General features: G+C 40.4%; 1 protein-coding gene across 1 annotated transcript in view; it reads left to right on the top strand.

The window, feature by feature from the left end:
• Positions 1 to 609: 609 nt before the first annotated feature.
• The window catches only part of HSD17B12 (hydroxysteroid 17-beta dehydrogenase 12), a 57807-nt gene continuing 42905 nt past the window's right edge, over positions 610 to 15511 (top strand). Inside the window, exons 1-2 of the mRNA XM_009647610.2 lie at positions 610 to 681; positions 4976 to 5051. Coding sequence (XP_009645905.1) covers positions 610 to 681; positions 4976 to 5051 — 148 coding nt within the window. The remainder of the gene's footprint in view (positions 682 to 4975; positions 5052 to 15511) is intronic.

The raw sequence follows: 15511 nt of genomic DNA on the forward strand, positions 1-15511 counted from the left end.
GAGCTTCTCAGCATGTGGAAAAGAATCCTAGAAAGACTTGAGACTTGACGCAGAGCCCAGTCACCCATGAGTGAAAAAGTTTAAGCTCTAGAAGCCCAGCTTGCAACTGATGGCTGCATCAGTCACCCATACTTGCTGCTGGTAAGCACAATGGTCACAGGGATCTGAAATCTACTGGAGAGTTACTAAGAGAGACCTGTTGCCCATGTCCCAAAATGTTTGTTTTATTGGATGCTTACAGGCTTTAAGATACTTTTTATTTTACTATATACTTTAAGCTGAGACCTGGTTTAATAGTCATAACTGAGCTTTTTTTTAGTTAAATGACTTCAGAAATCTTTCTTAGTCTGCAGAGGTTCTGAAGAAGTGTAGTGGGCCAGAGGACTGGCATGAGAAAGGGTGCTGAATGCGATTCTTAAAATAACTGTTAGGCTCACCACTCCTCTTCCTCTCCTTTCTTGTATATGGAAAAATTTTGGTGCGAGTTACTTAAAAGACTTAGTAAGTTGTACACCTGTTCCAGAAACATTGACATGTCTCTTGGCTAGAAAGAATAGTTTAGCGGCCTAATAATGAACACCCATTGCAGTTATTTCTGTGAAACAACTAATGTATATCTGTCTGTCTTTTTCAGTGGTCACAGGAGCTACTGATGGGATTGGAAAAGCCTATGCAGAAGAGGTAAGAATTCTTATCGCTTGGAAGCGTATCTCGATCCTTGGCAAGATGTCATGCTGTCTCAACTCTGTCAAGCAGTAGGTCATATCTTCTCACCTTATCTTAACATAGATATCTGTGGAGAAAGAAGTCTCTTGCCTTGCCTCCCTCAAGTGACCAGCTAAAGGTTGTATCCCTTTCCTTTATTTGTGAATACTATTTTCAGCCCTTACCTTGTTCTTCAGTTTTTATTTTTAACTTTTTTAGTTGTTACAATTATTTTAACTTTTTCAGCCCTTGGTATTTCCATTTGGTATTTCCAGGCACTGACTAAAAGGCATTTCTAGCTGCCTGCGGTATGTTCCGATTATTCCCTATAGTTCATGAAGTCTCTGAAGCTGGGGTTTACCTCTATCTCTCTTACTGTACTTTTGCTCTTGATGGATATGTGGGCTCCAAATATGGTACTGGAATGTATTGCTTAAGACAGAAAGTGCCTGTTAGTATGGGGCAATTTAGCCTATAAGCCCAGAGAACATCATGACAAATAGTGCTGACTACAACAATTTATAGCAAAAATAACTTTCAGCTCCAGTATCAGTACTAAAGTGAGTCTGTCTGTACTCATTTTTGTGTTCTCTGAAGTACCAGCATGACTTTGTGAGGAGATAGCAGTGAGAGATTCCCTTTTTCTGGAATATTTTGTTCTGCAGAGCCCACAGGGAAAGTAATGTTCATTATTACAGGTAGTGCTTGCCCTTCAGATTTCCCTTTCATCCCTGTGTGCCCTGCCACCTGCACCCCTAGACCCCAAATTCCTTTCTGCTTTCCAGAAAGTAGCACCTCATCCTACTGGGTCAAGACAGGGGAGTTGGCTGCAAAAGGAGTTATGCCTGATGCCAGCAGTGCCTGATTCTGGTGTAGAGCTGACAGCTCATACGTGCCAAATATCCCAGTTACATGGCACTGAAGCAAATGATGCAACACTTAAATGAAACTGCCTAGAGCAAGGGGAAGGAGGTCATTGTGCCCAGGGCATGGCACTATCAGGAGGAAGTCCTCTGGTGTGGGAGATGCCCTCTGACTATTACGGGAGGTTAGTTTCAGGGTCTATATGTTAGGTTATCAGGTGAGTGAAACTACAGCTTGCTTTATGTTCTACTGGCATTGCCGAGAACCAGGCTGCCTTCAGACACAGATGTGTGCTGCAGGCAGACCCCTGTATACAAAACCCTATTATGAAAGCTGATCACAAGTATGAGATCCTGCTGGGAAACACTTGACTGTTTCAGCTTCTCTGCTGTAGTTGCTGTATTCACAGAGCACCCCAAAAGCACGCCAAAAGTGTACAAATATTCATTCCTGGGCTATAGAATAAACCACGCTTCCATTTAAAAAGATTTATTTTTGTTATTTATTTAGAATAAAATGCATATCTACCCTTTGACAGTTTATGTGGATGAAGAATACTTGATGAAATCAAGTGTGAATGCGGGGGGAAATGTGAATACCTGAAAAGACTTCTCAATCTTTCAATTAACTCTGGAGATGTCTTCATAATACTGCAAGCAGAGGCTTGACTTTCTACTAGAAATTCCCATCAGGTTACTATAAATGCCACTACTATAAATGGCTGTGATTATAATAATGCAGATTACTTCTTTCTCCTTGGAGGAGTTTGTGAGAAATGTAACGGTGTGTTGAGAATCGCCTCTTTGAAAGTTTGACATGGTCACCAGTAAGTGATGGAAGAATGTTATGAGTTTGTGGATTCTCTGGTTATACTATGCTCTGTTGGTTACTTTCCTTCTTTTCCAAGCAAGGAACTGTTTTTACACTTTTCAGTCTTGCAGTATTAAGATCTTTATTCCTTGCTCAGCACTGATATCCTTCTCATCACTAGACCACCCCTTCGCAAAAGGTGGTGCCATAACAAATGCAAGTTTTCTTCTGTGTTTGGGTAATGCTTGCCCAGTCTTTGATTTGATTCCAGAGCAGCACACTTTTTTGTGGGGGTGGTTTTTTTTGGTTTTGTTTTAAAGGATATGGTCAGAAGTCGCTCTTCGTTGCTCCTCTCTTGCTGTCTGCAGTTTGCTTTTGCAGGTCATGAGTTTAAATTTAATCTGAGATGTATTTGTATGATAGTGATAAACTAGAGGTTGTAATCCTGTTACATACTCTGCAGTGCTCTGCTATGCACATCTGCTTAATACTGCTTTTTGCAGATCTTCTTGCTATACCTACTCTAACAAGCATTTTAACTCTGCTTTGGTGGGCTGTCAATGACATTCCTTTCATCTTGGAGAGAAAGGGCTTTAACAGAAGCTGTGTTTTTGCTTGAAGTGGAAAACGTGGTAGTTACTAACATGGGATGTAAGGAAATCAGACCCCTACGTCCACTAACTCGGTTAGAATGGCAACTCTTACTTGCATCAGTCCTTAGGCTACAAGAGCATCTTCCCAATGTTTGCTACTCTGGGTGAGTTTTGTGATTAGTTTTAAGGTCTTCTTGTTCAGCCTTTTCATGGCCCCAGGGACACTGGCCAAAGATGCAAGTATAATGGCAGGTTATCTACAAAGCAACTGGGTCTTCATTTCCTCATTTCTGATGCGCTTCTCAGAGTGTGTCCCTTCAGCGTCAGCATAGCAGCAGTTCCTCTCAAGCTCACTCTTGTGGAAGTTCTCTAAACATGCTGAGGTTCCACTGACTGGGTGCATTGGCATGGCTTTGCTTCCTTGGCTTTTGAGACAAGTACAGCCGGATGGATACTTTTCTGTAAAGCTCAGATACCTACTTAGGAAATCTGGGAGCCCAGAGGTTATGACTGCTGAAAGAAAGCAAATTGTGTTGTAAGTGGTCTGGAGCTTGCACCCATGAGGAACTCTGGGGCTTTTTTGCCCCATGGGGCCACAGCTGTTTCAGACTGAGTAGATTACTTTCAGGTTGTTCTCTGTGTCATAGGCTGAGATTCACAGGCTGAGATACTTTTAGGTAAAGTATTTACCTTCACTGCCTTGATCCTGTGGAATGAGAGAATGCTATGTTATTCCCTTCTCCCCCCTGTTCTCCAAGCCTTACTGCTTGGCTTTAGGAAAAGTTAATTCCAGTGAGCCAGGTGCTTATCTGGAGGTGGATGCGTTCATCCCTTTCAGATGATCGTCCTCATAACGCTAGATCATTGCCTTGAATGGAAAGCATAAGTTACCCCTAAGTCTGAACTTGGTGGCGGTTGTTAGCAGTTCCTAGTGTGAGTGTCTTTGATTTCATCATACCTCACTCTTAAGCTTGTGAGAGATCTAGTATGAGATTTCTTCTGCTTAGAGATCACGCATGGGAGTGAAGTACAGAGTTCGCTGATGAACTTAGTCGTACTTCTCTCTGAAAGAACCTTTCTTGGTTTGCCTACCTCTGCTAGAAAGGTAGATGAGATTGAAGTCACTTTAGGTTGTCTCTATACTATGCTGTGGTTTTGGGGGATTTTTTTTATTTTAGATTTCCTTTTTCATCTGCTTCCTAAGGCAGTGAAGGAGTTTTGTTGGAGGAATGAGAACTTACCTTTTTCTTTTATATGTAGGTGTTAAGTGTCTGAAGGGCAGTGTCAGTATGAACTGTGGATATATTGTTTTTACTTTTTGCTGGAACAGGGACTTCTAGTAGTCTCAAACATTGTTTGTTTTCATGGCAGGGTAATTCAGATATGCAACTGTCTTTCCACGGACAGTTTTAAATTGAGTTGTTTGATCGCATTACAAACCTGCAGCGGTAGGTCTGATTTGATGACCAGGATATGCTCTGGCTACAGCTTAAGTTACACAGCTTCCCTAAAAGACCTGCATGAGTAAGTGAACCTTTATAACTATGATTAGTACAAAGTAAGAGTGCAGCCTGACTAAAGGAAGCAAGTATTGAGTGCTGGGGTAATTTTGCAACATGGTTGTTCAAGTGATCCTGGATATCTTAACGTGGCATGTTAAGCTTAATTATGGGTACTAACTTCCTTGCTCTGACTTACAGAAGTGTTGTACAAGTTCTGTAAAATATCTGCTGCTGGCTTTCCATTTTATAAATGTGCCTATACACCTGCATTGGATGACTGAGAAGGTAATAAATTTGTTGTGAAGGGAATCAAGTAAGAGGTAGCCTGGAAGTATTTGTCCTAGTTTACTCCTTCGTGTCTATTTAAAACTATAATTTTTTCAACCTTGCTGGTAATGTATTGTTGTGATGTTTGACAAATTATGCAATACCTTTAATTAGTATACTAACTTGAAAGTGATTTATGATTGTTCTTATGTCTCCTGTTTTGTTTTGTTGCAGTTAGCAAGACATGGAATGAAGGTGGTTCTAATCAGCAGATCAAAAGAAAGACTGGACCAGGTTGCTAGTGAAATAAGTGAGTTGAAAACTTCACTAAACTTCACAGGCATGCTTATAAATAAATACAATTGCACATGAATTTCATACATGCTAATATATACAGCTTTAATTTTGAAAAAGGTTTGCTCTTGTGCACAGTGCAAATGTTACAGATATAAGTGTGCTAAAGGCCTTGTAGATTGATTTTATAGATGTGAGAACAATAGAGCTTAATTCTGGAGTAAGTTCTTCTAAAACTATTAGTCTTCCACAAGAACAGCTTACCGGGTCAGACCAAAATACCACCTGTCCCCATAGTAGCTATATATATGAGAAAAGTATATAGTCATTGCTTCATCTGTATATTCCCTCATCCTGAAGCAAGTTTGATTTCATAGGCTTCAGCCATAAGGGGGGTTTCTTTGTAACTCAAAGCTGTTGAACACATGTTCTTTATGTTGCTCATTGTATTACCAAGTATACAAGTTTATTGTGGGCAGCTTCCCCTTCCTCCCCCCTTTTTTTGTTTTGTTTGGATAAACTACTCAAAGATCAGATTAGAGAGCTCTAAGCTTTTTTGGGTGAGTAGTGTGCATAGTCATAAAAATACAGGGAATGATGTGTTTAAGAACCTATATGAGGGGTTGTTTCTTTAGTAAGAGTGTAGTAAATGGCTGTAATGCAAAAAGAAGGGAGCAACTTAAATATTCCAATTACAAATGTAAAATGGATATTTGTACGGGGTCAGTTAGGAGAAAGCTTCTTCAAGTCTCATGCTGACAAATGGTTTTCCAGTCGGAGCAAAGCATAACCATAACACACAAGAATTCCTCTTGTAATCTATCTCTTTTATTAAGGCAGATTTCTTGCAAGGCTATTAGTTTATGCAGAGTACATCAAGATAAAGTGAAAAATGTAGCCTTGTGTGTAGAGGTTTTTGATAAGCAGGAGTGGGAGTTGTGTATTATAAAGCAGATTTCTCAGCATAGTGATGTTGGGTAAAGAAACCTTTAAGGTTATGCTTCTGTCTTACCCTCCCTTGTCTTGCTTAGACTTTCCTAAAATGATTTGTGTACATAATGCAGATAATTGCAAGAGCTGCTCTCTTTCGGAGGTCATAAATGTATTACTTTGGCTTGAGTTTGTTAAAACTTTTAATAATTTTTTTTTTAGTGTCACAGCTTTACTGTAAAGCATAGTCTGTAAGTTAAGCCTCAACAAGCTGTCCTATACTAAGTTGCAAGGGGCTGCTTAGTGAATGTAAGGATGATTCTATGATTTCTAACTTTCTTAATAGTAACTGTTTTACTAGTTTACTGAAAGACAGAGGGTGTATAATTCTGTTGACGAAATGCTGCTTTCTCTAATTTTTAGTGTCCAGTGTAAGATGGCATATGAAACTTTTCTAGACAGAGAAGTCTTCCTTTCCATGTGTATGTTTAGGTGGTAGAGAACATCCCTTCTTAGAGCAAAGATGGCATCAAGTCCTATCTTCTGCTGGTTTGGAAGTAACTGGCATTGTTCATTAGTATCCTGTAAGTAGTAGTCAGTGTAAATTAAACCATGTAGGTGTTACTGCTCAGGTAAGCTGTGTGCGTACTACAAAGACATACAGAAGTTGCAATGTGGTTGGTCTTTTTGGTGGTTCACTGCAGTAGCTGGATGGTAGTTTGCTGCATATGTGGGTGTATGCAGTCACATTTTTTACCATGCTGTATACAGTTGTCTTGCTAAGTAAAAGTGTAACTGATAGAAGTATCTACAAATATCTTGTTCTGGAATCAAACGTGTAAGCATGAAGTGACAAGCGTCCTGAAAGTGGTCATAGCCCTTTCTGTACCAGTCTGGAAATCTCTTCCTCCTTGGGAATTAGGCATGATGCTGACAAGACAGATAAATCTACTGCTTTAAGCTTTCAGCACTTACATGATAGTTGCTGGAGGAATTTTTCAGATTAAAAAAATAGGTACATGTACCTATGTAGAGCAGCTTGTAATACATAATTACGGTTAGGCCTCACCCAAATATTTTTCTGCTTTCTTTCCTAAACCATTCTGAAATGAGATGACTCATGTTGGGTTTTCAGAACATTTCTTTTGACAATGCTGAGCTGCTGAAATGTATACCTTGTTCACTGTGGCATGTGCTGAAGGATTAGGATAGTCTGCATAATCGAGCAAGCCCGAGTCGCACTTTCAGATCCTGCTATGTCTTAGCTGGACAGAATTTTCGTGTATTCAGGCTCATTTGGTCTTCGTGGTCTGTTCAGGTGTTGTCATATATAAGGTGGGTGACTTTTAGAGCTAAGACTGTAACTACTTGGGTGTTTCCCTTGCAGGCTCCTAAGGTAGCTGTGAACTTCTTTATGGTGGTCCCACAATTGTTCTTCAAATTGACAGTGAGCTTGTTCCTCTTGTGTAATGACCCTTAATCACTTTAAGGAAGAATCGCTGTTTAACTAATTCCAAGTCTTTGAATTGTGTGAGCTGTGCATGTTTTCTGTTCCTTCTTCATTTTCACTGATGGAAATCCTGCTCATCCTAGTGAATGGATAGATGCCCTCAGCCACAAATAACGAGAGGGCTTTTGAAGATCAGGTACATTCATTCTGTTTCAGAAGAATATTGTCTTGTGCTCTTACTTATATTTGGAGTGATATCTGTGTACAAAATGCAAGTTGCATAACCACCGTCATAAGGGAAGTACTGATACGTCTTTCTGAATGTCACATGCCAGCTGACCTGGATCTGGTATTTTTGTGTGTGTATGCACATTAAACCGGCTGCACTGATGCTACAGGAAGGCCAGATGTTCTGAACTTGCGGCTCAGTTTGAGCAACAAAAACTAGTAAATTAATTACAAGCAGTCAAAGACTTCAGAGGAGTTTCCGATGTCTCCTCAAGCATGTTGTAAAGCTGAATTTTTTTGCAGAATACTTAGGTGCTTTGTAGGATTTGCCACGAAAGGGAAATTCTGCTTTGTGTTCCCTAAGAAATAGAGCATAGGCCACAGACTGAAGAAAAAATTTTTAATTTCCTCTACGGTGGTAATGGACCACCTTTGCATGGAATTACATAGGTTTTATGGAAACATATTTGATCTTTTAATCAAGTTTTTGTACACAAACACTGACTACTAGGGTCACTGTACAAAAATCCTTGGTCTTGTTTAGTTCATGCTACATCACTGTTTCAGTACCTTTTTAAAGTGTTTGTTGTATTACATCGTCGTCATGTAATGAGGATGTTCCCTGATTTGCTGTATTTAATCATGAGTATGGTCCAAGACATCTCAGGTGCTCTGTGCCAGCAGTTGGTCCAAGAGCTGTGGGTTTGCAAGCAGAAAAGCTTCAGTTATTGCACTGCTGCCAATAGGTATGTTCTGAGCAGACTTGAGAAGAACTTTGCTGTAGAAACTAATTTCCTAGGGGCTGAAATATGAAGAATGTAGTGAAAACCAGTCAAGCAGGGAAAACAGTTTAAAGACAGCTTGCCTGTAGGGAAATTGTCAAAAGAAGAATTTGGTATTGGTGTACGTTATTAGCTGGTGGCTTCACAGGACAGGTGGTGGAGTTGTGCATGAGATGTGGGAGGCGAGAAAAAGCACTTCCAGCCAAGTAGTGTTCCTACCTGCAAGTGTACCTACTTACTTGTAGGTAAGCCCATATAACTGCAACACAGGGGATTTTGAGTTTGTCATCAGTTACTATATAACTCAAAACTTTTTTTGCTGCTTTAAAATCGGTGGTTGTTACTATTACATACACCCAAGTGATAATATTAGCTCCTAAGAAATTGTTTGGACTGAAAAATCAAATTTTTTCCAATGAATTCTCACAAATGATTGTTTTACTGGAATACATTGTGCTTTAAGCCTTTGATACTGTTTAAGAACTAGTGTCCAACACTTTAATCTGATTCTGCTAGATGTCTTTCTTTTAAGAAAATACAGGTGTTTGCAATTAAAATCTGTGTAGCTGACTATTTACTTCCAATAAGTTTCCTGAGCTCAGTGTGTAGAGTTCCTGAAGTTGCTTGGTTGTAGTGGTTTCATCTTGAGCTATTCTCTAACCCTAAGATTTCAGGTACTTTGGAAACTGATAGCTGTCATGTTTAGACTTGGGATCTATCATGTTCTTGCTACTCTGGCATGATTTGTGAGTACAAGAAAGGAATGGGATGTGATGTGAAAACCAGAAATGTTCCTTCTCTATTTCCTAGACAGGTGGGTTTTACGCTTTCTTCTGCTTTCTTGGTAACAAGATAGTGGGGAACATTCTGAAGCAGCCTGATGCAGACTGCTGTGCTCGTGTGTCAGCTGTTACTGTGACCTACTGCTACAAATGGCCAATGCTGCCCATGGCAAATCTGTCCCCTGCCGATGCTCAGCTGCACCTCCCTGGGAGCACTTTGGCCCTCAGTCTCTGCCCTGTCACTTGCACACCCTGCCATGCCCTGGTAAATCCTCCTCGCACCTTGGAGTTGGCAGGTAGGAATATTTACATTTAATAGAGGAGGTTGAAATGCGGACAAACTTGGGGAGGAAGGGGACATCATCTTCTTACTTTTCTTGCACAGACATGACAAGGTTCGCTTTCTTGAGCTTAACTTGAAGACTTAACTGAATCCGGCAGCTATTTTGACCTTTTGTGATCTATTTCAAGGTAAATTAATGTGTGTTTGCAGCCTCCAATCATCTGAGCCAGGTTCAGCTTGACATACTTGAAATCCCCCTATATTTCTTGGACTTGACAAAATGGCTTCAAATATTTTGGGCTTATTTTACTGCACTGAAGTCACCTTTCACATAAAGTTATAGCATAAGGATCTTTGATTCAAAATGAGCTCTTGGTTTTCATCCCTGAAGAAAGTTTCCTTTGGATGAAGTGAAGAAAGTTCCCATGGTTTTGCCTTGAATGGTGTCAGCCACTTACTAAAGCCGCAGTTGTCAGACACTGTAGAGAGCTGTTGAGTGTCTCGGTACCCTGAGCTGTTGAGTCTCAGCTGACAGAGGATTCAAGCTGAATTAATTTTTATTAATTTGTCAATAGATGAAATAGATGAACCCTCAATACAATTAACAGAGGATGTAAAAGACATAGAGGAATTGGGAAGGGAGCTTATTTTTAAATGTTTTTGTTTGTTTGTTTTTTCCTTTGGGAGGCATCCTGCTTCTGTGGTTTGGGGATGTTTTTCCCCCCTTAGTCCCTCTTTTTATCATCTTCTCAGTGAAATTTTGCCTGGATTAATTTGAAGAAATAAGAGAGAAACACTTGACAGATATCCTGCAAGCTACAGGATGCAGCCCTATGACTACTTCACCCTTTAGGAGAATTTTTGAGGCAGCAACAAGGTAGGACAAGCCACGAGTAAAACATTCTGCAGGTGACTAGGGACATCCTTGCAAAAGGACTTTGTTTGCATGTCGGTTGTCAGCATACAGAATAACAGACCATGGAGTAACAGACTGCGTTGTCACAGTTGCTTTTAAGGATGAAAACCAGTTTCAGAAAGTTTATCAGTCGGTGTCATGGGTTACACATAGCAGTAAGTGATCTGGCAAGTTGTAGCAGACAGTGCGCTCTCGCACCTGGCAAGACTTGACTTAGCCTCTTCCACAAAGGATTGGAAGCGTGCTTGCTGTCAACCTCACTGCCAGAGTGCTTCCATGCAGTATTTGTTGTGTTGTGTTGATAGTTTGTAAACCCGTAAAGTCCAGGAGAAGAAACGTGTAAAGGTTATTTAAACATGAATTAGGTGCTTTGGGTTTCCTTTTCTGAATAATGAACTACAGCAGAAGTAGCCTCTTCCACACCTCAGATAATCTGTATATTGTGTCTATATACAGGTTCAGGACTAACTCTGGGACCTAATGGTGTCTTGAGACTTAATGTTTTTACATGCTTAGGTAATTGGATCAATGGGGCGGATGACTGACTTGATACTTTTGAAACTCAGACTGAAGAATCGGGAATTAGTCACCCCTGCAAGCACTCAGGGTCACCGCTGCCTCCGCCTGGCAGTAGCTGGGTGGGAGAATAGGTTGCATTTTCTTTAATACAAAGAAACTTAATGCCTGTCTCTGCTAACAACCTATTTGTAACGTAAGCTTTTGTGGATGAGCCTTTGTGCTAGTCTCTGGGCCATTAAACACCTTCTGTTAACACAAAAGCTGTAATACATTGCTTATCACTTTCAGTGTAAAATAAACTGAATATTACATGAAAAATGAGTATTGGATTGTTTTCACTGAGTGAAAGTCTGTTTTGCAAATCTATTTTGAGGCAATTGGTGGAAGCTCTATTGCAGAGAGACTTAAATTTAGGCCTTTTAAGAGGCTCTATAGGGAATGGTGTCTCTCTGGCACAAGGAAAGGGCTGGATAATGCAAACAGTGCTGTCCTCCTTCTACAGCTTCATTCCATGAATGTGTATCTTAGTCTCTTGTCACTTTTTTAGCAGGTTGAGTTCCATTACACCAAGCCCTTTTTATCTGTCAAGGCTGTAAAAATCCCCAACAGACTTCTCTGCTGAGGAAATGGTGATAATCGCTTTTATGTTTTTTCAGGAATATGTTGTGGTGAGGAAAATAATTAATGCTAGTTAGTAGCTCTTCATACAGAAAGGAAACTTGGTTGATCTGTTTTTCACAACAAATTCTCTAGGAAAAAAAAAATCCATGAATATGAAAAATAAACAATTTTTAAAATGTTGTAACTAATGGATACAAGTATGCTTGCTGTGTAACTTCTCAAGCATGTGCAATGCTTCCAGGGCTGAACTGGGTACTATATGACTTTGTCCATTAGATGTGGACTAATTAATAATGTATTTTTCTTTTCAAGTAATACTCTGGAGAACCCTGAAAACTGTGCTTTTAAGTGTCTGTCTTTTGACTACAGTAAACACTTTTCTGTGGACACTGAATACAGATGACACTATCAGGGACATAGAAGATAATGCTGAATTACCCTGGAAGCTTGCTTCACTTTTTAAAATTTGTTTTAATTCATGTAGAGTGACTCACTTAAATGTCTTGAAATTGACTTGAGAGTAAGGGCACAATTTTTTTGTTCATCCATACTATGATACCTTTCAGTCTCTCTAAGTGACTCTTAAATTCCCCTTACTAAATAATTCTCCTGGTCATTCTGGAATTCAGTCTGAACTTAAATCTGAAAAAAGTGTGTTGTGTGTGGTTTTGGTTTTGGTTCTTTTTAAAATCATTACTGTTGCAATAGGGCTGGAGAATTTAGACTTTTTGAAAAGTGATGAAAGGTTCGTGTTTACATGTATGTATATACATATGTGTACACATTGTCACAGGCAAAGATGACATCGAGGAAAACTAAATGTTACAGGAAGTATTGGAAGTAGTCCATATGCCCTTCGTAAAATGAGAATAACTTTCTCCATGCTGTGTAAACCAGTACCAGCACTGAATATCAAAAAGAGCTGTGGATGGGTTGGTGAAAACAGCGTCAGGGGAAGAGGGGAGGCGGGATGGGAGTTTGAGATGGTGCCTGTCATGCAGTACTAACCTTCCCATACCTCACCTTGCACTTCTCTCTGAAGCGGCTTGGGGCTGCATCCTAACAAACTCTTTGTGCAGCTTTAGCCGTAGTGGGTGTTTTGAGGCAGCGATGAGGAAAAACCACAGAAGGGCAGAACGATGCTATTCCTGGAAGGCAGGAGCCCTGACCCGCGTGAGGACGGTGGCACAGGCAGTGTCTGGTGGTGTCTCCCGTGCCCAGCCCCATTGCGGCGTACTGGAGGGATGAGGGGGTGTGCGTGGTGAGCGTCAGAGCTGTGCTCGCCTTACTGCCTGAAATAACGTCGACGTTTGGAAACATTGCGATGACTTGACTGTGCAGCCCCCCTGGTTGTCAGCCTCTGCAGCTGTTTTTACAGGCTGCTTGATTTTGTGTTTTTAGTTAGCTTTGTAATTAGGACAAGCTTGATTTAGGAAAGCTTACAGTGTTGAGCATAATATTTGGGTGAATGGGCTTATTGATTGATCCTGTGTCTTGCTAAGAATGTTTTTCTGACTTGGTAAGTGTGTCTTAGAAGCTGTAATACATTTTGATGTAATGGGAGTCAGGGAAAAACAAATGGAGGCAAGTATTAATAAAGCATGTTTTCTTACTATGTTTTGTAGTAGCAGTACTGCTTATACACATTAAAAACTGGAATGTCCCCTGTGGCTCAAGGGTTTGTGGACTTTGGCTTAGAGATCCATCTTCTGCTGTGTTGTCTTTGAAAGCCAAGAAGTGAGGAATTGACTTGTGTATGGGTGTGTATATTGAAACTTAAAGCTGTTTAACAGAATTTCAAATAAGGTTTGGCATTTTTTTACCCATTCTGTACTGCTGTGTGATTAGATTTTTGAAATACTATTTATAAGGAAGTTCTGTCTATGCAATTACATGTGCAACTAGTGCAGTATGTAAGGAATTCCCTGGCAGTGTTGCATGTGTAGTTGAATGAAAGGACTCTGAACCTGTTCATTAGTGCTTGACCAAATGTGCATAGGCACGTACTTTTAAAAATGTGTTGAAACCTGGCAAGTTATGTTAAATTGTAGGCGGACATCTCATTATGCTATGCAGAAACTGATACAGCATTCCTACCTGGAGGCTTTTTTTGCCAACCAGGTGCAAACAGAGCTTTCTTTTAGCTACAACTTGCTTCAACTTCTGTTATTCCTTAGGTTACCAGTACTCTGCTTCAGAGTTTTATAGAAATGTCCGTAACTTGCATGTTGTAGTAAAAATTCTACTCTATCTGTTGCTGCATATCTGCTCCCCTTCTGAATGCTCGTGTTCTCTCGCATGGGGTCTCTGCTGTGCAGCATCCCTCTGGATGAGGGTTCAGCACTGACCCTCCCTTATCTTCAGTGCTGCTCTCCAGGCCCTGGTTTCTCATTTCAGTTTTTGCAGAAATGAGAAGCATGATCTGTCATTTGGGATGAGGACTGATACAACTGCACAAGTGGGAACTCCCATCCCAGCAGAAAGGCTAGCCTTTTAGGTTTTGAGTTTGTCTACAGACTTGGTAATCAAAACAGAAATGAGATGCATGTGGCAAAAGAGTCCAGAGGTTTTGCTCTAGATCGCCTTTTCTCCTGTTACCTGTGCTTCTGTGATCTGATTCCTGAAGAATGTTCCAGGTTTTCCAGGGTTTCTACTCTTTTTTTTTTTCAAATAAGTATCCATATGCTCCTCTGGTAATTCTGTGACTGATTTGGGGTGGGGGAAGTTTGTATCTCGTTTTACACGTCTTTCTCAATATCTTGGACTTCACTGAGTAACTTAGAACTGTAATTAACAGCTGGTCTCTATTCTGCTGAAAGGCAAAGCTCATTCCTTGTGTTCTTAAGTCCTGACAAAATGATCAGAAAAAGCTAGCTCTTGTTATACCCAGCTGACTTTAACACACTTCTATATTATAAGTGCATAATAACAATCTGCTATCATCAGTCTGAAAGTATTTGGTCCTTCTGGAAAACAGATTCTGGCCGTACATGATGCTTGGTGTGCTACTTCTGTGAGCTCTGAAAGTCCCCAACTGGATACATTCCCAAAATGTACGGCTCTCCCTTAAAAAAGCCCCAAAGACTTTTTAGAGCAATCTGTAGCCAATCTATAGTCTTAAATTCTTCTTCATTTCTGCCCTGCATAGATCGAGTACTAAAAAGCAGGAGGTTTTCATGTTTTCCTTTCTTCTCTTGGCTTCTTAGACTTTATTGAAAGGTTACGAGCTCTCTTTCTGGAGACTGGGTGCTGGATTAGGGCGACTTCTGCCACTGCAGTGATACTGGAAAGAAGACATCTTTATTTGTGGATGTAGTTGAATCTCCTTACCTAAACAGTCTTTTCCCCTCCTGTATGATGAAGAATGGAGAGCTATTTTTCTACTGCTTCACTTGAATCTCTGGTCATCCTGAAGCCAAAGACTAAGTGAGACTTCTTTTATGTTTTTGCAAGCAGTTGCTTTATACCACATCTCACCGATGGCAATATTTATATAAGGCTTTGAATGTAAAGTGATGAGATGCTTCAGCTCTATCAAAAGGTTTTTAATGTACTTTCCTTGAGCTTGAAATAACTGTTCCCAGTACCTGCAACGTGGGCCTTGTGTCCTGAACTTCTCTGTTGCAAAGTTGTTGGATTTGTTTCAACATACCTGGTGTGCAAATCCAAGCTGCTGTAGCCAACTGCTTTCAAACAGGTGGTGCAAGTACTAATGTAATTCTGTTAGGGGTGGTGAGCTTCTAGTTTTCCTGTTTCCCAGCAAGACTTTGTACTAACAGACCTCATTAACACTGACACTGCTTCTGTTGGGTAAACTGAGCTGCTTGTCCTGACCACCAGGCTAGGGTCTGTTTGCTTTTGCATTGAAGTACATGAAGTTACTCCTCTGGGGGAACCTTCTTTCAAGCCCAGTTTATCTGTGCCTGAAAACTTCACTTGGCATTTTTTTAGCCTGTCAACAAAGA

The sequence above is a fragment of the Egretta garzetta genome, unplaced genomic scaffold, assembly GCF_000687185.1.
Source record: "Egretta garzetta isolate BGI_Z169 unplaced genomic scaffold, ASM68718v1 scaffold329, whole genome shotgun sequence".
NCBI classification, from domain to species: Eukaryota; Metazoa; Chordata; class Aves; order Pelecaniformes; family Ardeidae; genus Egretta; species Egretta garzetta.